At 41.3% G+C, this 24,574-nt stretch overlaps 1 protein-coding gene across 1 annotated transcript in view; it reads left to right on the top strand.

Annotated features, from left to right (window-relative positions):
- lig1 (DNA ligase 1) overlaps window positions 1-24,574 on the top strand; it is a 51,516-nt gene that overhangs the window by 14,300 nt on the left and 12,642 nt on the right. The window contains exons 9-23 of the mRNA XM_022769257.1: window positions 1,219-1,275; window positions 2,028-2,086; window positions 2,714-2,827; window positions 2,991-3,157; window positions 3,550-3,626; window positions 3,854-3,945; window positions 5,373-5,472; window positions 5,689-5,774; window positions 6,740-6,855; window positions 9,572-9,667; window positions 14,420-14,530; window positions 16,905-16,976; window positions 18,906-19,050; window positions 20,874-20,956; window positions 21,675-21,827. Of these exons, the coding sequence (XP_022624978.1) occupies window positions 1,219-1,275; window positions 2,028-2,086; window positions 2,714-2,827; window positions 2,991-3,157; window positions 3,550-3,626; window positions 3,854-3,945; window positions 5,373-5,472; window positions 5,689-5,774; window positions 6,740-6,855; window positions 9,572-9,667; window positions 14,420-14,530; window positions 16,905-16,976; window positions 18,906-19,050; window positions 20,874-20,956; window positions 21,675-21,827 (1,528 nt within the window). The remainder of the gene's footprint in view (window positions 1-1,218; window positions 1,276-2,027; window positions 2,087-2,713; window positions 2,828-2,990; window positions 3,158-3,549; window positions 3,627-3,853; window positions 3,946-5,372; window positions 5,473-5,688; window positions 5,775-6,739; window positions 6,856-9,571; window positions 9,668-14,419; window positions 14,531-16,904; window positions 16,977-18,905; window positions 19,051-20,873; window positions 20,957-21,674; window positions 21,828-24,574) is intronic.

Raw genomic sequence — 24,574 nt, 5'->3', positions numbered from 1 at the left:
CAAAATGGCTCTATATAGGGAGTGCTAAATTACCTTATTTATTGGCTTAAATGTAAGTCCTGTAGAGGAGAATAAGACCCTGAAGTAAATACATACATCACAGCTCGTCTGTGCGCCATAGACCTTTGTTTTGACAGAATGTCATCTGATTGATCATAATGGATTATGACAATTCCGGTAATTACAAAGCTAAAGATGCCGGTGTGGACAGGGACTATTGCGGTATGTAATTCCAGTCTTTCTTCTCTGCCAGTGTTTGTTTTCACCCCTTGTGTCTGACTGTCAAATAAAGATAAAAAGGCCCAAAGCTAATCTAGCCACCAAACAGCCAAGATTTGAGATGCAACAGTGGTGACAAGTCGCCATTGTATTAGTGGTGTTTTGTTTTTCCCACTGAGCCAAACTGATGTGAAAACCATCCTGATTTTTCTCTGAGCAGCCTTCTTGAGTTAAACATCAAGACACTCTGAAGAAATAAAAATTTCACCTCAGGGAAGTGCTCTGACTTAGAAATGGAAAGTCATGAAAAAATTGTGGAATTTTACATCAAGGCCATGGTGCAAATCATACTGCTTAAACCAGGCTTAGACTTGAGTCAGCTACTGTCCTGTGTACAGTTATGTGTGGTTTGTTTTTAACCTGCTTTGAATAGCAGATGAAGTTTACTGCATCTAAACAGTGTGACGACAACATGTCTGTCACAGAAAAGTCACTGAGTTGACTTTCAAATACTTTTTTTTTTAATAATTAAATAAATATTCTGGCTCCCAACTCTATACAAAACATCTGCTACTCCAAAGACAAATAAGAAACAAATGTTGATAGTTATTTAATATTTTATATAGACTTAAGTTTTCATAATATAAAAAAAAGCATTTAAATCTCATGGTTCATCTGAACAAAGCGCTGCAGTTCTCTTTTGGAGGCTTTTGTTCTAAAAAAAAAAAAAAGACAAACTCTCCACCATATGGAGCATAATAGATTTTTTTTTTTTTTTTACATATCAAAAGTCACTGTAAGGACACAGTTTTCCCACCGTGGCAGCTCTGACCTTTGTTCTCCTCGCTGGTGCTTTCATGGAGTTTTGATAACCCAGAATCAAAGCTCGCTCTACTTGCACTAATTGTTAGATGTTCTGAGTTCAGCTAAACGCAGTGAATGTAAAAATCTGTCAGTGTGGACGCTTCTCCTGCTAACTACATGCTCATCACTCTCCAGAGTGCCGTACTTGGCGGTGGCTCGCACCTTTGAGAAGATTGAAGAGGACTCTGGCAGGTAAGAGCTCCATATGGAGAGAAAAGGTGTTTAATCGCAGGCTGAGGTAAATGCCATTTGGGAGAAAGCGATCGCTAAATATGCAAAGGATATACATATACCAAAGCATTTTTTACAACGTTAGCACTCAGGCTTTCTGCTGGGAATATCTGGAGTGTAATTAGAGAAGTGTGTTCCAGCCAGGGAAACTAAGGTAATTGGATTAATTTTCTGGAGGGGGCAGGGAACAGGAAGAAATTTTTACAAATAGGTCAGTTTCTAGGAATGTTGAAGAATGTATTTTAACACATTTTTACACATTTTTGTTCTCTGCAATTGTTTTGGAAACCTGGATGATGAATTGTTTTACAACTTGAGCTAAACAAGAGGAGAAGCTAAAGAGGAATACAGATTTTGGTGAAGGAAACGTATCTGATTCTTAGCTTCAGGAATCTAGATACATACATTTTAAAGGATGATTTGATACTGAAAGCTCTTGCCAAGGAATTGAGAACACATTTTTCAGACAGTGTTTTTATCTTTTGAGGATATTAAATGACAAACGTCCTGGTAATGACTTGTATTTTTCCCACCCACTGCAATTGATGTATAGCGTTTCATAAATGAACTGCTCGTCTGCCTCCTGAACGTCCATTTCCGATTAAAACCTCCAGACAGATCTCATTTCCTGCCTCCCAGTATTTACAGAATGGCTTTAAAATTCGTTTAACTCGTCTTCCTTGTCTCAAAGCAATCCCAATGTCATTTCCTAGGCTGAGAAACATTGAGACGCTGTCGAACCTGCTTCGCTCTGTGCTGCTGCTCTCTCCAGGTAAATGGTGTTTTATCTCTCCCATAATGCATGCTGATGTAGCTACACAGGCATCTGGCTGCCAGCCACTCTATCAAGGAGATGATGATGAAGCCAGGTTGCACATAAAAGTGGGAGGATGAGTCAGTTCATTGATGTGTGTGTGTGTGTGTTTGTTGGTGGGTGTGCGTGCGTGCGTGTGTATGAGCATGTACCTGTGGGATTCCGATGATGTATTTGTGTTGATGTGTTGCTCTGTGTCTATGTGTGTGTCTTTTGTGTCTGTGTGTCTGAGCTTCTGTTTTTGTGTCTGTTGTTGTCTGAGTGTATGTGGCCATGTTTGTATCTATCCATTGTGTGTGTGTGGTGGTGTCTTGAGAGTGTGTTTCCTTCTCTGTGTGTGTGTGTGTGTGTGTGTGTGTGTGTGCGTGCGTGTGCGTGCGTGTGCATGTGCGTGCATGTGCGTGTGTGCATGTTTGGTTGTGTCTTGAGTGTTTGTCAGTATGTGTGTGTCACAACTGAAAGTGTGTTCTGTGTGGAGTCTGTTTTTATTTGCGTGTCTGTGCTTCTCTTTGTATTTGTGCATGCTTATGTATTTTGTGTAATAAAGTGTGTGTGTGTACCTTTTTATTTATGTTCTTTTTCCAGACGACCTGCTGTGCTGTGTGTACCTGTGTTTGAACCAGCTGGGTCCTGCGTACCTCGGGATGGAGCTTGGCGTTGGAGAAACGGTGCTGATGAAAGCTGTTGCTCAAGCAACTGGTAATAGGCGTGCGCACACATAAATAAACACATACACACAAGCATAACCACTCTGTTGCACCCAATCGCTTGCTTGTGCATTCCCAGCCTAACTGCTGGTGCCACCCTTCTGCTCATCAGCCAGCGAGCCGGCTGCTATTTACCGTCTCGCTCTTGTTTCCAGGGCGACAATTGGACAAAATCAAAGCAGAGGCTCAGGAGAAAGGAGATTTGGGCCTAGTGGCCGAGAGTTCCCGTAGCAACCAGCGCATGATGTTCCAACCGGCCAGTCTGACAGCAGGGGGCGTGTTCAGGAAATTGAAGGAAATTGCCAGCATGAGTGGAAACTCGGTGAGCCACGGAATAACATTTTCATTAGAGGAAAGCGAGCTTGAGAAAATATTGTTTTCACTCTATTTGCCTCTCAGTATTGGGGTCAAGGAGGGAAAAGAAAGGAAATGTTAATGTGATTGTGTATTGAACAAGGAATTATTAGTTTATTTGGGGACCTCAGAGGAAGGGGGGTAATTTCTCAGCTGTGAATAAGTCGTCACCTGGCTGGAATCTCTCGAGCAATTAGGTCCCTTTTCCTCCCCGTTGCTACTGGGTCTGTGTTTTTCTTTTTTTTTTTAATGCTCTGGATTGAACATGGAGTTTGTACTCGCTGGTGACCTCAGTCTTTTTGCATTCTGTCTCTTCTCGCTCTTCTTCTGTGAATCTCAATTTCCTCCCGCCTGCCTCAGGCCATGAATAAGAAAATCGACATCATCAAAGGCCTCTTTGTGGCATGCCGCTTTTCTGAGGCCCGCTACTTTTCCAGGTAAAATAACACTCTCACACACACACACACATGCACACATGCACACACAGGCTCCACTGTGTGTGCATGTGTGATCACAGGCACGCATCCACATCTGCATGTGTATAGACACGCGGATGTTGCAGTGCCTTCTTACCTCCATGTGTGAATGAGCAAGCATGTAGCTGCTGTCATGGGCAGCAGGTGTCAACACTGACTGCGGTTGGTCTTGTGGTTTTGATTGACAGGTCTCTTGCTGGGAAGCTGAGGATAGGCCTGGCCGAGCAGAGTGTCCTATCAGCACTCAGCCAGGCTGTGTGTTTGACCCCACCTGGACAAGGTAGCCCTGAATTTGAAAGGATATTCAAAAAAAACATTCATCTTGAAACAATAGTAAAGTGCCTGTATGTACGCTGAACCAGTTTTTGCTTGCTCCTCCTGTACTCCTACTGGACAATAAAAGACCCCTTCCTAAAGCAATTTAAATGTAAATGATTCAAAAATTGATCTGAATTTAATGTGAGATTTCAACAGTCTGAGTTACACAAGTGAGTAGCTTCCAAAGTTACAGTTTTTTTTTAGTACAGAATCCCTGTTTGTTATACAATGCCTCCACCACAGCTCAGCCAGGCAAACACAGACAGAATATTGTACTAAAAATACTTCAACTTTGGAAGATATCCACTTGATTTGTCTCAACGCAGACTGCCGAAGCCTCGCATTAGCTTCCGATAAACTTTCAAATATACTTTTGCCCAGATCGGGGACTGTGAATTTTGTTCCCCATCTGTGGAAAAACTGGCCTTTCACCCAGTTTCTGTATCTAAATTTAAGTTTGTAGACTTTTTTTTGATGCGCCTATTAATGAAATGCTTCTGTACTTGTGGTAGGATGCAGTTATCTCACACAATTTATTTAAGAACCCAACTGAGAACCCAACCGGGAGGTCTCACTAAAAGAGAGAAGGTGTTAAAATATTCTTTGCATTGATTAGAACTGTTATGGATGAAATTTGATTTATTAGATGTGTTGAACAAACCAACTTATGACCAAATGTGTCCTGCATAAATAAAAATGGAAAAAAGCATGACCAAAAGCGGCAGTTATGCAGTATGTAATACAGTGTTTGAAACTGGCACGTCCTCTCAATAAGTTGCAAGATTTAGTATACAATAATACGTTTTACAGCTCTCACTATCTACCTTCAGCTCTGATCTGACCCGTTCTCACACCACCAACGCCAAATTAAATAAATTCATCCCTGACTTATTAGTATTCGTGCCTTATTCTCCACTGGAGGTATGCTTTAATAAGAGTCAATTAGACCAGAGGCTCAGTGGGGAAATTTGCATTGATCTGTGGTCTGGTCTGGAAATGTTTTTCTTAGCAATTTTATTTATTTATTTAACCATTATTTTATCAGGCAGGTCAACTAAAAGCAAATTCCTTTGTAGGACTCAAGTGGATCGTTACAATTAATAATTCATTGTAATTTAAGCAAAATAATTAATTTGGCCTTCAAGCTTATATTATCTTAAACATTTCGACCACAGTGGGGCTCTTTAGGTTTTGTCTGTTGTAGAAAAACACTGAGGTGCAGGTATACACAAGTAATTGCACTGCTCCAGCCTTTGTATGTTTCCTTTTTTATTCCCATTTATTGCCTTTGAAGAGCCTGTGAACTTCCATCCAACAAATACTCGGTTGCACAAATGTTCTTACACTCACAGATCTGTTTGAAATGCATCTTTCCCTCCTTCCTTATAGGTTTCCCTCCTGCTGTGATCGACGCAGGGAAAGGGATGAGCGCTGAGAGCAGGCGGGCCTGGATCGAAGAGAAGAGTCTCATTCTCAAACAGACTTACTGGTAACTGAAACCTAAACAAACCCCCTCGTTTCACTTTGCAGTCTCTCCTCGGCGCCACTACAATGCCTCATTCCCCTTAAGCCCTGTCCCTCATTCTCCCTCACTCATACCGCTCACTTTCATTTTGGATGATATTGATTTTTTCTTTCTTTTTTTGTTTTTCTTCCCAAACACTTGGCTTTGTCTCCCACTCACTCCCCACGCTCTCCCATCCAGCGAGATGCCCAATTACGACGTCCTCATCCCTGTTCTGCTAAAAGAGGGCATAGACCAGCTACCCAATCACTGCAAGCTCACTCCAGGTAAGCGGCCAATCGGGAGGCAGAAAGGTTATTCAATCCAAAATGGTGACTGGTGTGTGTTTATTGATCGGTTCAGTGGAGGTGACTCAGTTATTTTAGTTGAGTCATTTATCACACAAAGATAAGATACCACTAAACTAAGGATTAGCTCCCAATTACACTGTTGTCAAGCTATTTGTGATAAGGAGCCTTGGCACCAAGGCAGGAAATTAATACCAGCCACCATCTGAACACTACTAAATTGGGAAACTAAATTGGCCGTTGTTGGTCAGTTAGACAAATCTAGCAGCTATTTTGGCAGGTAAATAATCGGTACTCAGAGGGCCCTTTTTTGTTCTGAAATGCATTATAGTTAAAGGAGCCGGTGAATTTTTTTTGGATCAAACCAGCTGGTTTGGACAAAACATTACTGTCCTGTCATATCTGGCTCGGTGCTCTGTAAGCTGCAATTAAAGGAATTTGTTTGGTATATTTCTTTATATCACTCCTCTGCTGCTTTTGAAGCTTAACTTAGCAGCGCAGCCCAAGGGTATGCGAGTCAGAGAACTTTCGTATTAGGGCCAAATGAAAATACAAACAAACTAATTTTTCAACTGTGGTTTTGTCACAAAAACAGTTGTGGGTGTGATGCTGATGTGTCATGCGGGGAATGTGTCATTGAAGCTAATTTCACAGCTCCTGGGTTTCTTGCAAACGGATGCGAGATCTGCCTCTTTGTCGTAACCTGGAGGCCTGTTAGCGCCACGCCGGCCCCTCCTCCTCTCCACATGCACCAGAAAAGTGGCAAATGAAGGAAACTTCTCCTGGGCTGACTCACAATTAGTTTTCTTAACTGTTTAGAATTCATGAATTCATAGCGGCGTTTTGTTTTGTTTTTTTATATTCGATTTTTCTTGTATTGGTTGCTCGATGTCTTGCTGTTTTCAGCTGTTCTTCCAATTCTCTCGCCACCTTTCCGCTCCCAGGTGTACCGCTGAGACCCATGTTGGCTCACCCCACAAAGGGTGTCGGCGAGGTGATGAAGAAGTTTGACGAGGCGGCGTTCACCTGCGAGTACAAGTACGACGGCGAGCGTGCACAGGTGTGTATTTGTCTATGTGCATGTAGGTGGTAATGTGACAGAATGGGACCGTTTGTTTTGCGTGCTTTTGGCAGCAAACATATGCCTGCTGAATTTTGTATGCATATACCTTTCGGCTATGTTCTTTGAGGTTGAGGTATTGCCATTCTGTGACTCTCGCTGTGTGTTCACTTACTGTGTGACTACATGCATGGCGTTTCTGCATGATGTGTGTGTGTGCGTGCGCCTATTCTTTTAAGATAAACAGTAGTGCTGCTTTTGCCCTGGGCCTGTAGGCAGAGCAAGCTACCTCTGTCATTGAGGAGGGGGAGGGGGGGGCTTGGTGATGGAGAGCAATGAGGAAAGCGGCTGGAGACAGTGAAGGCGAGACACATAAGAGGGAGAGGGAGATGAAAACGAAGACACGACGGGAGACAGTAGTGGGGATGAGGAAATTTCGAGAGAGACATAAAGGGACACAGCAAGTGAGAGACTGTAATGTAAACCCCTCCAGCTGTATTGTTAATTTTGGACAGTCATGCCAATAAAGTGCCTTTGAACTGAGTTGAATTGAGAAGAAGAGAGATGAGCAGGGAGGGAGAAACAGACACAGAGAGAGGATGGAGAGAGAGAGGGAGAGAGAGAGCAAACCCTATGACGTCCTCCTCTTCTTTCTCAGTTCTCTCTCTCTCTCTCGACTCACTGCAGTGGACTTTACCTCAAACAGCCAGCAGAGGGACTCACGGTACACCACTCACTTAAACACTGTCTGTGTGTGTGTACGTGTGTGTGTACATGTGTGTACAGTATATTGTGTATGAGTGTGGCTGTTCAGATTAGGGGACTAGCCACAAGAAAGTGTCTGTCAGTTGATGAATCAAAAGTAACTATGTATTCATGGAGTGTGTGTCCCATCCTATCGGTCAAGTAAATGATTGGGCGTGTATTTAATATGACTGTTTATCAGAAATGATGCCTATTGATTAGTAGAAAAAACCCTCTAAATGAGACAGTCATCTGTTGTCCTGGCCAAATGGCATCATAAAATACTGTAAGTAGTTAATGTGTACAAAGGGAAATAATAACAAATATGCAAAAGACAGCACAATATAGTATGGACAGTGCAGCTGTAAAGCACATGGTAGTGTGGGAGCATAAATAAAAAAACAATGAATGTTTAAGAAAATAAAAGTCACAGCAGAGGACTGATCAAGATGACAAAATCAAAGACAATCAATGGTTCACATGTTTGAAAGAACAATAAGAGCTGAGTTCTCTAATGCCAGGGTCATATTTTTCAGGTCAAGACTTTAATGTTGCTCAAAACTGCCTCAAAGGGCTTAACGACATATAACACCCCTCTCTCCTGGGACCTTTAGTTTAGATACTGAAAAACTCCCAAAAACCCTTAAATGGGGGAAAAAGAAAGAAACCACATTAAGAGCAACAAAGGAGGAATCCTTCCAGGACCAGACAGACTGCAATGGATACAAAAATGACACAAATAACAGTAGTGAAATTGGGCTACGGAGAAACAACATTGGGTAGATAGATCACAAACATATGAGTTAAGGCAAGCAGTTGAGCAGCCTCCAAGTACCACCAAGACAGGTAGGACTGGAGCTAGACGACCTCCTCACTACCACGAAGACCTGAAGAGAGGAAAAATTACACATGAACACAAGGGCCAAGAATAACATTCATACAGAGAGAGAGAGAGAGAGAGAGAGAGAGGGGAGATATCAGCTTGGTGGTGGCTTTACCTGACAGAGTTGCAGGTGTGACACTGCCTCTTGATGCCTTACAGTGTCCTGGCAACAAGACTAGGTGGTCAGATTTTTTTTTTTTTTCACCTTCTTTGACCTAGTTTGACTACTTCTGTGATGTGTTTTGTGATGTTGACTCAAAGAACAACTGTAAACATGGCGAAACAATTGTGGTGTTATTTAATTTCAATCAACCTGTAACTGTTTGACTGTCGCTATCTGGTCACATTCCCAAATTAATCACACTTGTGGGTGCAACGTCACCCTCTGTCCACATACATGTAGAATGGCAACGATCAGGCGATTCATTAATTAATTGACAGAAAAACCAGCAACTATTTTTGCCATTGAGTAATCATTTAAGTAATATTTCGAGCAAAATTACTAAAACATTTTGTGGTTTCAGCTTCTTCAATGTGAAACTAATCTGAATACCTTTTGGTTTTGACTGATGGTTGGACCAAACAAGCAATCTGAAGAAGTCACCTTGGGCAGTGGAAAATTACAACTATGAAATATTGTGATTGCTTTTTCCACTGCTTTTTGACCAAACGATTAATAGACTAATCAAAAATAATTGCCAGATTAATTATAATGAAAATATTCATTAGTTACAGGTGGAACAGTGACTTCGATAATCTTAACAATCACAGATGTACGGCACTGAAGTCGTAAAAGATGGCAAGATATGATTGGTCAGGGGCCAACTTGTATTGTGTCTCTCAGCCAAGTCACAGTAAGAATATATGACTCTGACAGGTTAATCTAACACAGTGAGCATCTATAAAAGACAAATGTTTTCACTAATTTGATCCCAGCATAACATATTTTTAAGATTGTCATAACTGACAATATATATGACTCCATCATCTCCTGATCTCAATCTGTGATCAATCAGGTTTCACTTGTAATACAAACAGGCTGCTTTAGTTTGTTTTTATTTATTTATTGTTCTTTATTTCTCCCCACAGATTCACATTTTGGAGAGCGGCGAGGTTCGAATATTCAGCCGCAACCAGGAAGACAACACCAGCAAATACCCCGATATCATCTCTCGCATTCCCAAGGTAAAACACTCGGAACACGCAGAGCACTGCAGCTCAGCCCCTGGGGGAGAGGCGAGTCGCTGTGAGCCGTGATTGGTAACCGACAGCTTTTATAGTGTGCAAATAACAACTGCAACACAGTCGTCTCGCTCAGTCTGTCTTTCATTTTGCCGCTTTTTCTCAACCTATCTATCATCTGTCTGGTTTTCATGTGCCTACTTCTGCTCTTTGTCTCTGTCTGTCTCAGTTTGAAACCCGCTCCTCAAAGCTTATTTGTTATCTTTGGTTATCTGTTGCCCTCCCTTGTCCTTTGGTCCCCCTTCAGTTGTCGAGAGCCACCGCTCGCCATTAAATTTCCTTTTTCTAAGGACAGAAATTTTAAACCAGCTTGTCATGAAACTTCATCTCTCTAATAGATGTGAAAAACACCAATCATTTAATTGAAAGTTGGAGCTGTGGGTAGGCTCGCCAAATTAGCGAGGATCTGCTTGCACGGGAAGAGAGCAGGCGATCACCGGTACCTGGTGCCTTGGCAGTTGGCCTGGGGTTATCTAAGCACACTCACTGCTCGGCACCTGCTGAGTGTTTTTCTGCTGTAGTGAGGAACTGCAAATAAAGCTGTATCAGTTGGCTTTCTCTACTCTCGCCTTCATCGGTCACAGTTGCTGTTTTCAAGACTTTGTTGAGTACACAAGCGTTATTAAAACATCAATAATAGGAATAAAAGATATTCCCATCTGGTCTGTATTAATCAGGGCAGGTTATTGAATCAGATAAACTCAACACAGTCAAGGAAGGTTATTAATGGGTCCCTTTGCTGGAATTTATTAAGACATAATTTATAGGTAATAAGAGGAAACAGGTGTACTTTGCCTGCACTGAATTTTCCGTTGATGCCTGCTTCAAAAAAAAAAAAGAACTAGACATTATTTGTTTCTGAAAACGAATGCAGGAAAAAGGCAGCACTGCAGAGCTTACAAGAAAGTGAAAGAATCACCTCCTGTCTTGATCATTTTGGTGAATTTTATTTTGAAGTAATATGCTGACAAAACTGCTGAGGTTTGCTTAGCAACATGTCTCACATAATGATTAGAAAGTTCAATTTTTCTACAATGCATGTAGTTTTTCAGGTCAAACCAATCCTTAGTGAATCACACTTATTACTACTTACTACTACTGCTACTTAAAAATTCTTCTGAGCTGAGAAACAAACCAAAGGGGAATACTGTTCCTGTTATAGGGAACAAAGCGCTGTTTTAATTCATCACAATCTTTCCATTTTTGCAGAAATGGTGCATCTCAGTACTGCATGTGAACGTTTGCTGGTCTACATCAGTTGGACTGCATCTCTATCTCAGAAATCAGCAGTCAGATTTTGAATGACTTTTTGGGGATGGTATTTTTTGCTGTCAAGGGTGTCATGAGTTTAATCCTAGAGAAAGATTAGATTTGGGGGAAAAAAAATTGGCAATGATCTAGCTGGTGACTCTGTTTAGTCCTTTTCAGAATTAGGTAGGAAGGAAATGATGATGGTGGGAGGCTACACCTGCAGCGAAGCGACCACTTTGTTACTGGTTGACATGGAGGGTCTAAGTAGTCTGTTTTTTTTTTTTTTTTGGTTTTGTTTTTTCACTATGGCCCATGTGGCCTCACAGCAGGGGATAAACACCTACCCACACTGTTGTGGTCCAGCTGGTTCTGTTTTTAAAAGTCGCTGTTTTCAACTCTCAGTGCTGTTGTGACTTGTAAGTTCATCTTAACTTCTATGTTCCTGGTCGTTCTTGCAGATATCAGGCTTGTCTAATTATTTCCCCATCGCTTGTACAGCTGTGTTAGAGCTGTATTAAGTTTTACTGTGACTGCAAACTGACATTTCCTGCTGCTTCACATTAAAAACTTTCCACTGATGGAGCTTTCTGGTGGCCTCGGTAATGAGCATGAACTGCAATGTCAAGTCCAATAAGGGACTTAAGTTGCGTATTTTCCATTTCCTGACGTTTACCTACTATTAACTCTACTCTACTAAAAGCATAAAAACACCCCAAAAATACTTTGAAAAACTCTTTCCGACAGCAAACCAGGCTTTTATTTTGAAGCAGCTATTGGAAATGCAGTGTATTTGTCATGATGTTATCTTTGTTAGTGGCACCAAAAGTAGGTTTACACAACGAGATATGGATTTATTTGGCACCATTCAAGTAGATTGGTTTTAGATGTTGCAGGGAGGAATGGTAAGAGAAGAAACAGACGGACAGTGAGATTTTAGCGATGTTGATCACTGTACAGTGTGTGTGTGTGTGTGTGTGTGTGCGTGTGTGTGTGTGACCCACCTCCCAACACGTCATCAAGGCAGAAAAACATCTTTTACTTCGCCTTGCTGGAAAACTAGAAACAGCGAGACTTGAATGGTTGTGGTTTTCTCGTGGCTCAGCTCAGTGTCATGACGGCAAATGAGCACAAAGTTTACTTTTCACCACCACCCTCCCCTCCTCTCATGTGTGTGTGCTCCGCTCTCTCTCTCTCTCTCTCTCTCTCTCTCTCACACCCTGTGTCTCATCATTTCACACGGCATCTGCCCTCTCACAAAGACTTTCATCTCTTCTTCTTTTTTTTCTTTTCATAACTTTAAAAGCGACACGGTTCTTTGTCTTTCGCTCTCACCTCATTGCTCCATCCGTCCACTTGTCTTTCTCATGTCGCTGTGTCTAATCATTCCTCTCCTTTCTTCGTCATTACTTCTTGATGATGCCTGTTCGTTTCCTCACTACTTGCTCTCTTTTCACCTTTACTTCTCCTCTCTTCTCACTCTTGTCTTATTCATTCTTGTCTCTCTCTTCCTCTCATCTTTTTTCAGCACTTTGATACAGCCTGTCTTCAGTTTCACCTTTCTGGTCTGTCTCTCTGCCTCTTATACCCTTCCCCTCTCACCACTCCTCTCTCTCTCCCTCTACACTCCTTACATATTCGCTGTTTTTCTTCGTTGTCTGTCGATGCTCCTGTCTGCTGTCTTCTCTCACCTTTTTTGTTTTTGCTTTCAGTTCCTCTAAATCCCCATCTCCCTTCTCACCATTTCTCTTTCACACTCTTTTTCCACACATCTCTCTCCCTCTTTAAAACCTTTTCTTTCACTTTTTTTTTGCTGTCTTTTCTCCCTTGCTGCTCTCCCTTCTCCTCATTCTCTCTATACCCGTTAACCTGTTTTTCTTGTCATCTTTCTTTTTCTTTTTTTGTACCTCTCTCCTTTGCTGTCTCTGTCTTTTCTTTTGTCATTTTCTCTGCCTAAACTGTAAGTGCTTAGACAGAAAAACAAATAAGCAGTGTGAAAAGTTTGGGTGTTTTTGCTTAATTTGATTGTTCCGAGAAAGATGTAGTATTTTTAAATTATGGCATTCATTTCATTTTATTTAATTTGTGCCTGAAATAATTTTCCTGTGTTTATGTAATTTATGACTCTTAATTTAATACTTTTAATTTACTGGTGTTGTGAAATCAGCCAATGTCAGTTGTTCAAATGAAGCTTTCATCTCACATATCGATTACTGACCATTAATGTGGCAGACAGTTGATAAAAGATGAAAATTTGCATCCCGTGCCTGACATTATGTTGTCAAGGCAGTGGCTGTGCACGTCACAAATTCATGTGAACACAATAAGTGAACAATGCCTGAGTGAAACTTCACACTAACACACACGCACGCTGCATAGAGGAGACGGTCTGATTAGATTTTACAGCACCTTGCTGCATTATTTTGCATATTAATGAGGGAAAACTAATTTTCCTGAAGCTACCATAGTGCCTTAATGCATTAAATTATGAATTAATAGTAATACATTATCGCATTAATATTAATTCAAATACGTTAATTCGTAATTAATGCATTACTTAGCCTAATGACCTTATGGGGATAACTGGTTATGTTTGATATATTAGACTGTTTCAAAACAACTTGTTACCTCTAATGTGTCTGCTACCCTGAACTCTGATTGGCTTCCTCTGATGACCTTTCTGATTTTGCTTCTCTGATCATCTCTGTCTGGTTCAGGTTGTAAATTCAAACGTTTAAAGAATCCTGGTGGCCCCGAATCGACCAGGAAGTAAGAGATTAAGCCTTACACACAGGATTTGGTGGCTTAGATAATTAGCAGCCGTTCAGTGTGATGTTGAGAATCAGGGGTGATGGTCAATGTAATCTGCCCCTGACCCAGACGGTTTATCCACAGTCTAAACCCTGTCAGTGTTTTTTACCTGCACAGGGAAACAACTGAAAGCTGCCAAAGCCTTTCACTGAGTGGAGAATTAAAAAACAAACAAGCTTTTGGCACAGTGTGGGCATCCGACCAAGCGAGGGGGTGTGTTGAACAGTTTGGTAACTGGTTGTGCATAAGAGACAACAGCAACAGCCATGGCTACTCAAGAGGAGCGATAAATGTAGCGGAGGAAAAAAAAGAATGTTAATGTGTTGACTTCCAAAGCATTTGGCAACAAATTGGGGGCAACCGCAGGTCCTGAAACAGCCTGAACACGTCTATATGCCTGTATTCATGTCTTTTTAAAAGCTCTGAGTTAAGTCTCATATCCAGTTTGAATCTAAGTTTGTTGGATTTACTTCAGTGAAACTTTCAGACAATCTCCTGTTTGCCACAGCAGATGTTGCTTATATGCAGATTGGCAAATAACATCATGTGGCTTTTTTAATCATGAAAACCCCTCTTCATCCCTCTCTGAGTATAATCTCTGTGGTTTTCGCTGTGTCTTCTTCATTTTTTCCACAGGTGAAGAAGGACTCAGTGGTATCCTGCGTCCTGGACACAGAGGCTGTCGCCTGGGATCGTGAGAAGAAACAGATCCAGCCCTTCCAGGTCCTCACCACTCGTAAGAGAAAGGTATGATGTGGAGAGGAGGTGTAAAAAGAATAAAATGTCAGCGAGGTGTTTTGATCAGAGTAATGGCCTTTTTCCACCACAGCAATCACATTAGGGTGGAACTGCTCCCTGTCTTACCCTGTCTTTTTGTATGCATGATGACATCCAAGTAAATTAGGAAAGGAGAAATGAGAGTGCAAATGTGGAGAACGTGATGATGAAAATGGATGAAAATGATTATCCTGATGATTTTTTTTGCTGGATACTGTTACGGCCACTACGAAATCATGATTAGTTGTAATGATGGTTTGATGCACAAACTGATTGTACTGCCCTTCTGGCATCTCGTAACAACATCTCCACTGTTTTCACTACCACAAGCATTCTTGCAGAAATGAAATATTTCAGATGAGGAGATGGAACCAGATATGGACTAATTAAACATCATTAATGAGCGGAGGGGAAAAGTAATGAGGAGAATGAAGGAGAACAGGGATAAATCAGGTGAAAAATCTTTCAGGTTTGAGAACTGCAGAGGTTTTATTTTAAACACTGGCTTGTCATGTCTGCCTGATCACATTCCTTTACCTATGGTCATAAAAGATTTGGAATATCATCAAACCAGCTCTTTGTGACATCAAACTGAGCCTAATATTAACTTAATAAAGTGTGTACTAAGTGGAGATGTACACATCACTTAATGAAAAAAGTTACACCACACAAGCTAGTTCTGTGTGTTTATCAGGAAGAATAAAAGACATCTCACACAATGTTTAATGAAATGAACTTTAATAATTGTGAATATGAAATGGAGAATATTATGTTATAACTCAAATTACCATATTTTATGCCGATAACGTTTTGTTAGATGACATAATAACATCAGCTAATATTAGGTTAGCACAAATAAATGTCAACTGTCTTGATACTACTAACTCTGAAACACACAGTGCTGTGCAAAAGTTTTGGGCATTAAAAATAAAGTGAGAATGCCTTCATGAATAGTTTTATTTATTATTTAACAGAAAAAAACTAAATCATATCAATATTTTCTGTAACCACCATTTGACTTTAAAACAGCAACAGTTCTCAGGTTGGATGTTCCAGCAGCTTGGAGAACTTCCCACAGTTCTTCTGTGTATTTAGGCTGTCTCAGTCTTCTGTCTCTTCATGTGATCCTATGGGAGCCAGACCATCTGCTGCAGGACTCCCTGTTCCTCTTGTCTCTGAAGATGGTTCTTCATGACTCTGGCAGTGTGTTTGGGCTGGTTGTCCTGCTGCAGAATCAATTTGGGTGCGATCAGACGCCTCTCTGATGGTTTTGTGTGATGGACATGAGTCTAAACATCTGAAGTGCCCAAAGCTTTTGCACATCACTGTATATACATATTCAAATAAAAGAAATGGCACCTACATTTATAAGCCATCGGAAGGAAAATTTAACACATAATTTGCTTTTAAATTGAAAGCTTTTGTTTCCTAGCAACTGATTTACACATTAAAGGTGCCCTGTGGAGTTTTCTTGTAAACAATGTGTCTGTTTACGTTCAGTGTTAATCACAAAACACAGAAACCAACCCCTGAACAAATTCTCTTTCTTTGTCACAAAACATTGACAAAAATGATTTTGAGAACTACATTGTTTACATCCATGTTTACATGCTAGCAGTCTTCTTCCTCTCTGCCTTTGTTGGTGCATTAACTCCTCCTGTAGGTCAGTGGGAGAGTGTAAAACCATTGGCAGGGCTGTGTCTCGCATCACTCACTAGAAAAAACATTGCTCCCTGGTGCTACTGATGGTCAGAGACTCCGCAGGATGCCTTTAAGCTGTAATGGAGCCACATAATTTAGTAAATCATTAGTTTGAAATTAGCTAGTAGCTAGGGAGGAAAGACTTCACACACAAACTCGCAGTGGGTTTACGAGCATCTCGATTCTAGGAATTCAATATCACCTCTGCGCAGTAACTGAAAAGTCATGAAATTTTACATCAGGGCCACGGTGGAAACCTGGTAATAAGGCAAACTAGAGTAGAGGCTGACAGGAGTAAACAAGAGTAGAATAAGCAGGAGAAGGTGTTGGAGAGGTGAGAGTAGGAGATGGAGGAGTAGAAGAGGTTAGTGAAGTGAGTCGAGGAGCAGGAAGTAATATGCTGGAAGAGTGGGATAAATACAGTGAGGAGGTGCAATGCTGTTAAAAAGAAGAGAGAAGACGGGAAGGCGGGGTGGTTAACTTTCAAGATGAACGGGAGGGAAATCAAAGAGCTCTTTGTAACAACTCCCAAGGTTGGATGTACCGATTTGTGAATAAGATGCGTCTATTTGCATATTTTTGTCAAGGCAAAAATATTAAAATGTATATATGTGTGTGTGTGTGTGTTGATGCTTCTCTGCAGGACGTGGATGCCACGGAGATCAAAGTGCAAGTGTGCGTGTACGCCTTTGACCTCCTCTATCTCAATGGCGAGGTAAGATGAGATGATGAGAAAAATATTACCTAGAGATCGTTCTCAACGCCCCTGTTGTCATTTAAAACCAGCGTGTGTGCGTGTGTTTATTGTTTGTGAGTGTGCTCGCATGCTCATCGCCCCGCTGAGATGCCAACAACGTCCCTGAATGCCAATGATGGTGCTACTGGAGGCCGTAACTAGATAATGATTGTAACGCTCATTGTAATTCCAGTGGAGTGTGTCTGAGTGTGTGTCTGTCTGAGACTGTCTCTGAGTATGGGTATGAGAGAGAGAGAGAGAGAGGGAATTTTCACATCGAAAATAATGCACATTTTTAAGCAAATGTATAAAAGTCAGCCAAAATGCAAATAACTGAATGTTTCCATCAGCTACTGCAAAGTGAATTTTTCCCAAGTGGACGACAACAAAAATACATAATTAAAAAAGCAACAGTGACTCTTTAGTTGTACCGTTTCATTGCTGTATCCCACCTAATATGGCATTTATGTAAATTTTATGAATTAATTTGTCTCTGAAAGCACATGCTTTATGTCCTTTTTTTATTATTTATTTATTTATATTTTTTTTAGAAAAATCAGCTCTTGCCCTTTATTTGTTTATTGTTTATTTCTCTTTCCTACAAATTGGGAATGTCCAATTCCCTGTGCACTGCAGTACTTGTCACTGCTAGCTCCCTGTGTCCTGAGACGGTTTGTTCATGCTGTCCCCGCCTGATACTTTCCTGCTTAGGACCAAACCAACCAGCAGGAGCTGCAGTAGCTACCACTCAGGGCATCAAGGTCATGTCCTTGGTGCTGTTTTTTGGAATTCAGCAGGTTTTATGACCTGAGAAGGACTTTATTACACATACGCAAAGAAATTATATTAAAGTAATGGGATTTTGTGGCAACATGACCATTGATGTATCTGTATGACATGTGTCAAAACACATGCAGCCAGTGTTTTTTTTTTATATAAGCCTGCACAGCGGTGGTGTCTTGATGCATGTCAGTGTGTCAGAATATGCCACTGTCCTATTTCCCAGCTCTGGCACTCATCAACTCTCCAGAACAGCACAGCTTTTATCAAATTCACTCCCTGGATCGGCCTCTCCTGGCTGCTGTATCTTGACTGTCTGTATAATGTATTTGATACGTGCTGTGGGCATCGATAGTAACACGTCAAATCACACTCTGCAACATTAACAGTGTGTGCTGCAGTCGAGACTGTCAAGCAGAGTTATAAAATATAATCAGAAAGTTAAATGACTTAATGCACAAAAAACATTGAATCAAATACTCACAAAACGTAAATCCTGTCACAAACTTTCTCAGTGGTTTGGGGTGGCACTGAGGGAAATTTGGACTCAAACAGAGATATGATCCCTCACTGACTTTCCACACTTGCATATGGTCAGTAGTGTGCGTTAGAAGCTGTTTTAATTCGTTGCTGTTTTTAGTACAGAAAACGCAGCAATGTGTCAGTGGAAAAATCTGCAGCTTTTGTCTTTTAGTGCATCACCCTGTCATCAATTCTCTGTGTAGATGCTTTTCTACTTTAGCCAAGTGTTGAAAGACTTGAGTTAGTTAATGGCCTTTTTTTTAATGGACAAATGCCCCAAAAACTCCAGTGGGTGTTTGGAAACATGCTCATAGTGATTGTCTTTTTGTGTGTGCGCTGCTGGTTTGAGACTGTATGTGCATGCATGCGCGTGGGGGTGTTTGTATGTGTGTCCAGAGCTGTCGTGACTGTATCTGTGAGTATACTCTGAAACTGTGTGTTTGTGTTTGTGTGGGTAGCTAGTTGAGATGGCATTTCATCCTTGTCATTGCAAGGTTCCAAGCTACGAAGAGGAAATGGTTGTAATGATGCACAGTTTTGCCATTTGTAATGATGCATGTGCCTTTTTTTTTTTTTTTTTTTTTTTCTGTATGTGTGTTTGTGTAGTCCCTGGTGCGACAGCCGTTGAGTCGGCGTCGGGCTCTGCTGAAAGAAAGCTTCTCAGAGGTGGAGGGAGAGTTTATGTTCGCCCGATCCATTGACTCTGACAACACAGACGCCATCGCTGAGTTCCTGGAGCAGTCTGTCCGAGGTGTGTGTTGGTGTGTGTGTGTGAGATGAAGACGGACTTACTTACTTGTTTTCCTTCTTCCTGTCTTTTTGTGTCTTGAACTTTGAGTGTGTACTAACTGTGTAGTTGTTTCCTCGCCTGCTGTCCCTGTGCATCTTGAACCTTTTATGTGTGTGGGTGTGTTGCGTGAGCCTCATTTCATTTGTGCCTTTGCCTGCTGCCTTCATGTGTAGATTGTGTGAGAGATGTGTGTAGTAGTTGTGTCCTTGTTCTGACTCTTTGTTTGGCCTGGATGTTGTTTGGATTATTGTGTGTTTGTGTGTGTGTACCACAGAGATGGAACCTGTGAGTTGTGTAATTGAGTTTTCCTGTGTTTCTGACTGTATAAATGAGAGAGAACATAGAAGTGTGTATCCCCATTGTGTATTATGTGTATATGAGTTATATAGCCTGTCCTTGTCTACTATCTGCCTTTGTGTCCTCGGGGCTCCAGACTGAGACATCTCAACGGTCACATGTGCAACCATTTTGAGAGCGTGCAAGTTAAAATTTCACGTGGTCACATGTTACATGATGATCACTAGGATGGTTTGGTGTCCCTCCAGCACGGGTACTGTGTTCGCCATTGTGGTTGAAAGAAGTACTTTTTCTTCTTCGCTTTTTCTTCTTCGCTGGCCAGNTCGCCATTGTGGTTGAAAGAAGTACTTTTTCTTCTTCGCTGGCCAGTTGCTCTTCCCCTGCCTGCACTTTTAGCATCAGTGACACTCAGGAAACAATCCATTTAGCTTTTACCATGTTCCAAAGATGAAGCGGCCTACAGCCGATTATTTTAAAGAACACAATGAGGAGAGGGAGGAAGAGGCTGGTCGAGAGGGGACAGTCAATGAGAGATCCCGACGAAGCGGCAACCTCTTGAGGCTGAAAAAATGAAGCCGACACTGAAGTACCAAAAACTGCACTTCTTTGAATGTTCCAACAGTGAGTCAATCCCCATAGACTCCCATGTTAAAACACCCAACTTTACAGCGGAAATAAACATGTTTACAGCTTGGTACAACACCAGTTTTGGTCTCTATAGCTAATTTCCTCCTTCATGACAACTGTACGGGAGGTGAATTTTTGGATAGCTCACTCATTCGGCATGCAGCGAAGTCTTGGCTTGACACGCGACTCTCCCCTAGCCAGGAGTTCGGCGAAGTCAGGTACTGGCAAGATGACGACGGTGGAACGGCCCACTCTGAGCTTCAAAACCGCTCTTCAGAAACCTATGGGTGACGTCACGGAGGCTACCTCCATCTTTATTTACAGTCTACGGTCCTGACTCAAGACACAGCTGATGAGAGCGCAGGTGCCGGCAGGGAGAGACTGACTGAGCCTGTGACGAAGAAAAAGTACTACTTTCAACCACAATGGCTGGCGCAGTACCTGTGGTGGGGATACATGGGGAATGCTGTGTGTGTGTTATGTGGCCTGTCCATTGTAGGCAACTCTAAACTTGTTACTGGGGTCAACACAGTTAAATCTTGGGATTTTCAAGTCACACAAAGACGGTAAGAAACACAAAACTTGGAGCGAGCGATGCATCACCCACAGCACTGAGCCCCTCCCTGCTTCGTCTCAGTGGTTAGATGAGAGTAATCTCTCAACAGTGGAGAATGACATGGTCATCAAGTTCAAGTCTGGAGCCCCGGTCTTGCACCTCTTTGTGTGTCTGTGTGTGTGTGTCACAGTGGGAGACAAAGACCGTCTGTGTATCTGAGAGATAATCTGTTAATTTCCTTTCTGCACAGGAAGAATCGTGATTTGGTATATTAATGTGTTTGTGTGTGTGTTTGTGTGTGTAGATTCCTGTGAGGGCCTGATGGTGAAGACTCTGGAGAAAGATGCCACCTATGAAATTGCCAAGCGCTCTCATAACTGGCTCAAGGTGTGTGTGGGTGTGGGTGTGGGGGTGGGGGTATGTGGGTGTGGGTGTTGATGGGGTTGGCCTTGTGAACAGTGTTAATTCGCCCAAACTTTACGCACTCTACTTGTAAATGCGGAGACACACTGACCCCAACATGTGTGTTACAGAATTCAAAACACTTTGTCTGTTTATGACACAGACACATACAAGTATAAAGTGACAGTCAAGACCATGGAGTTCGTTACTTCTCGGTATAACATGCAAACGCTGTTTTCTTGTTCTTTTAAATGTTCCAGTTTATTGCAAAATGCAAATAATAGAATATTTAAAATGCCAAAATAAAGCAGCTTATTGTAGCAGAGGGATTTGATTTACATAAAGCTGCTCTGAAGTGTAAAGAATGATGAGTCCTCATAAAGACACAACATTTTTCACATACCTCAATTGATTAGAGTCTCAGCTTTACAGCCAAACTGGCTTCAGATTTCTGGAGGACAATAACATTTTCAAGACTATTAGCTTGTCATCATTTCCAGGCAGCATTAGAGACCTCTGACAGTTCACATTATTAATAAATGGCGTTTAATTGTGCCCTCTGGCTTTAAATTTATGCAAAGAAAACCAGTACCTTTTTTAGGAGTTGTAACTGATGAGATTTTGTTGCATTTTTCAGCTCCAGTTATGTATAATACCCCTGATCATAACAGTACTAACTAACACAACGTTATTCTCCCCCCAGCTGAAGAAAGACTACCTGGAGGGGGTGGGTGACACAGTGGACCTGTGTGTGATTGGCGCCTACATGGGGAAAGGCAAGAGGACGGGCACCTATGGGGGCTTCCTGCTGGCGTGCTATGATGATGAGAACGAGGAGTTCCAGTCCATCTGCAAGGTGTGTGTCTGTACAGTGCATGTCTAAACGTGTCTAAACAAAAAACGTACGGATTCTGGTTTGTTTCACTGAGAAGAAATTGCAGCAGAAAATTCCTTTTTTTTTTATTCCTCCTGAAGCATGAAATGCGCAAATGAGGTTTTCAAGTTTAATCATTTCTTAGACTTTGGAGTAGTTTATCTTATCATTTTGATCACAAGATTCACATAATACAATCTGTGAAATAATAAGAGCAATCAACTTTTTTTTTTTTTTTTTTTTTTTTTTTTTTTTACACATGCTCCTCCACAATATGGAGAGATGTATTGAAGAATAAAAAATGATTCAGTGTCAATACCCTTAATTTCTTCATTGTTTGGAAACAGTCCAACATGTTTCAGTTTGTGGTTTTCATCAGGCTTCTCTGTGTGCTTCGCAAATCCCCTCTCTAGAAGAAATGGTAATTTATTGTATTTATATTTCATTTGAAGCATGATACTTTTACTGAAGCTTCTGGATGAAGGTGTGCTTTGATCTAGCTGCATATTGTTGTCCAACAAAAAAAGAAATATAAATGTTCACTCACACAATATGCTGTTTTTTTTTTACCTTATATTCACCCCATCTTACTAGCATAGCTGTAGTGCTCACAAACACATTTTAAATGTCCAGTGTCTCCAATGCATTTCTTGAGTTGGCCTAAACCACAGAACCCAGAGAAAATGATTTTATATTTCTGGACTGGACACGTATGTCAACATTTTCAGGCAGCAGTTGAATCCTACATGTCCAATTCAAAAATCGATGTAATTTAATTTTGCCCTTTTGGTATTTCATGTGTATAAACATGTAACCACTGGGAGGCAAGAGTGATAAAAAATAACTTCATAATACACCCAATTTTCTGCTCCAAGATTCAGTTCTAGTTACACCTGGCTAAAACTAATAGTAGTGACAGAACATAATAATAGAACAGTCCTGCAATAAATGACGGTTATAATGTTCATTCATGAGTAACACCTGTCTGCGACCAGAGAGGTGTTTCTGTTATTCATCTGACCCTCATTGATATAAACGAGTTCAACAAAAATAATACAAACATCTGACCATAAAACACAATACAGATCAACAGCACCACAAACTACATCCTCCAAAACGATCATAAACCTCTCTACGCAAACATTATAACTGTCATGACAGTAAGATTTATTCTAGGACCGCTCTATTAGACTATTGCTTTATGTAGGTGTACCTAATAAACGGCCAGATTATTGTATTTGATGTATTGTTACACCCCGAGCGACTTGTTTGTCAACTTGTTTGTTTCTCTTCTGTGCCATATGTATTTTAGATCTTTGTATTAAGGTGCTATAGAGTGTTAATGGAGTGTGAGAGTTTTCTGTTTATGGTTGTTTGTAGCTTGTGTATGTTTGTGTGTGTGTGTGTGTGTGTGTGTGTGTGCGTGCGCTGCAGGGTGTTTTTATGTTTGTGCTGAGTATATTTTGGATGTGTTTGTTGGTTTTTTTTTTTGGTGTGTGGTTGCTCTGTGTTTGTGTGTGCGCTGTTTGAACTGTCATTTTTTTCCCCCTCAAATTTGAGTTGGAGGTAAATGTTTAGTGTGTGTGTGTGTGTGTGTGTGTGTGTGTGTGTGGGGAGGCGTGACTGGGTGCATCTTAGAATAAGTGGTAAACATGTATTGGAGCATGCGTGACCACTTGAGTGTGTGTATTTGTGTGTGTGTACGTGTTTGAGATAATCAGAGCGTGAACATGTCAGAGTACGACTTCACCACAGAGCATAAATTCTGTCTTGTCTGTCCTGCAAAAAGCTTCCATCTGCATTTTTTTCCCCCTCTGTAACTTTTATGTCTTTATCCATGGAAAAGGGATTTAGTGAGCAGCGAGCACATACCTTTTTTTTTTCTTTTTTTTCTTTTTTTTTTTTTTCCCTTCCCAGAACAGCCCGCTTCACTTTCATATACTTACACACATTCACACCTGGGATCTGGCGGGTAGAACCGCAGCGCTCTGCTGTTGGCCGCTGAGCAGCTTCAGTGGAGCCGATGGAGGTTAAAGCACCCATTAGATTACCTTGTTAACTTTTCAGGCACTCTGGTGGTTTTCTCTTGTTCGCACTGCTTCTTCTATAAAGAAAATGTCAATGTAAAATGTTGTCACACTGTCCTGGAAAATGTGGCTAGTCTTGATGTGAGTTTAAATTACACAACAGAACACACATCGGATGAATAACTCCTGTCTTTTGTCTGTTATTGATTTTCATGTTAATCTGTTTCTCCGCTTGTATAGCTGCTAGCTCCAGTGTGTCCGAGTCCTTCAGGTTCCAGATATTTTATCAACACAAGAGTTTTATTTTATATTGTCAGCATTGTTTAAACTTTCAGGTCTCCAGCTCTAATCAAACGCAGACTGAACTGCAGAATGGCAGGATTCAAACGCAGCATGTGACGCGGTGCATCCAGTCACACCAAGTTTTATCAAATCTATTATTCACACTTTCGGTTCAGATCTTGGCCGCATTAAGATCAAGTCTCAAACTCTGAGGTGTCCTCGATGGCATCCGTTTTTGATCTCAGCTGTGTGTGGATATCTTGGCAGATACATCTTGTGCTTTCTTAAAGTTGAGTCGGTGCATCTCCTCCCCCATGCACAGCAACTTTAGCAATATTTTAGAAAGCACACTGGGGCTCACAGGCTTCAAAAACCAGAGCCAGAATCAGTTTATGTCATAATTAAGTAGCAGGCTGATTG

Source organism: Seriola dumerili, unplaced genomic scaffold, assembly GCF_002260705.1.
Source record: "Seriola dumerili isolate Sdu_G_001 unplaced genomic scaffold, Sdu_1.0 BDQW01002429.1, whole genome shotgun sequence".
Taxonomy (NCBI): domain Eukaryota; kingdom Metazoa; phylum Chordata; class Actinopteri; order Carangiformes; family Carangidae; genus Seriola; species Seriola dumerili.
The sequence above is the reverse complement of the archived record's forward strand: the minus strand, read 5'-3'. Positions and strand labels throughout refer to the sequence as shown.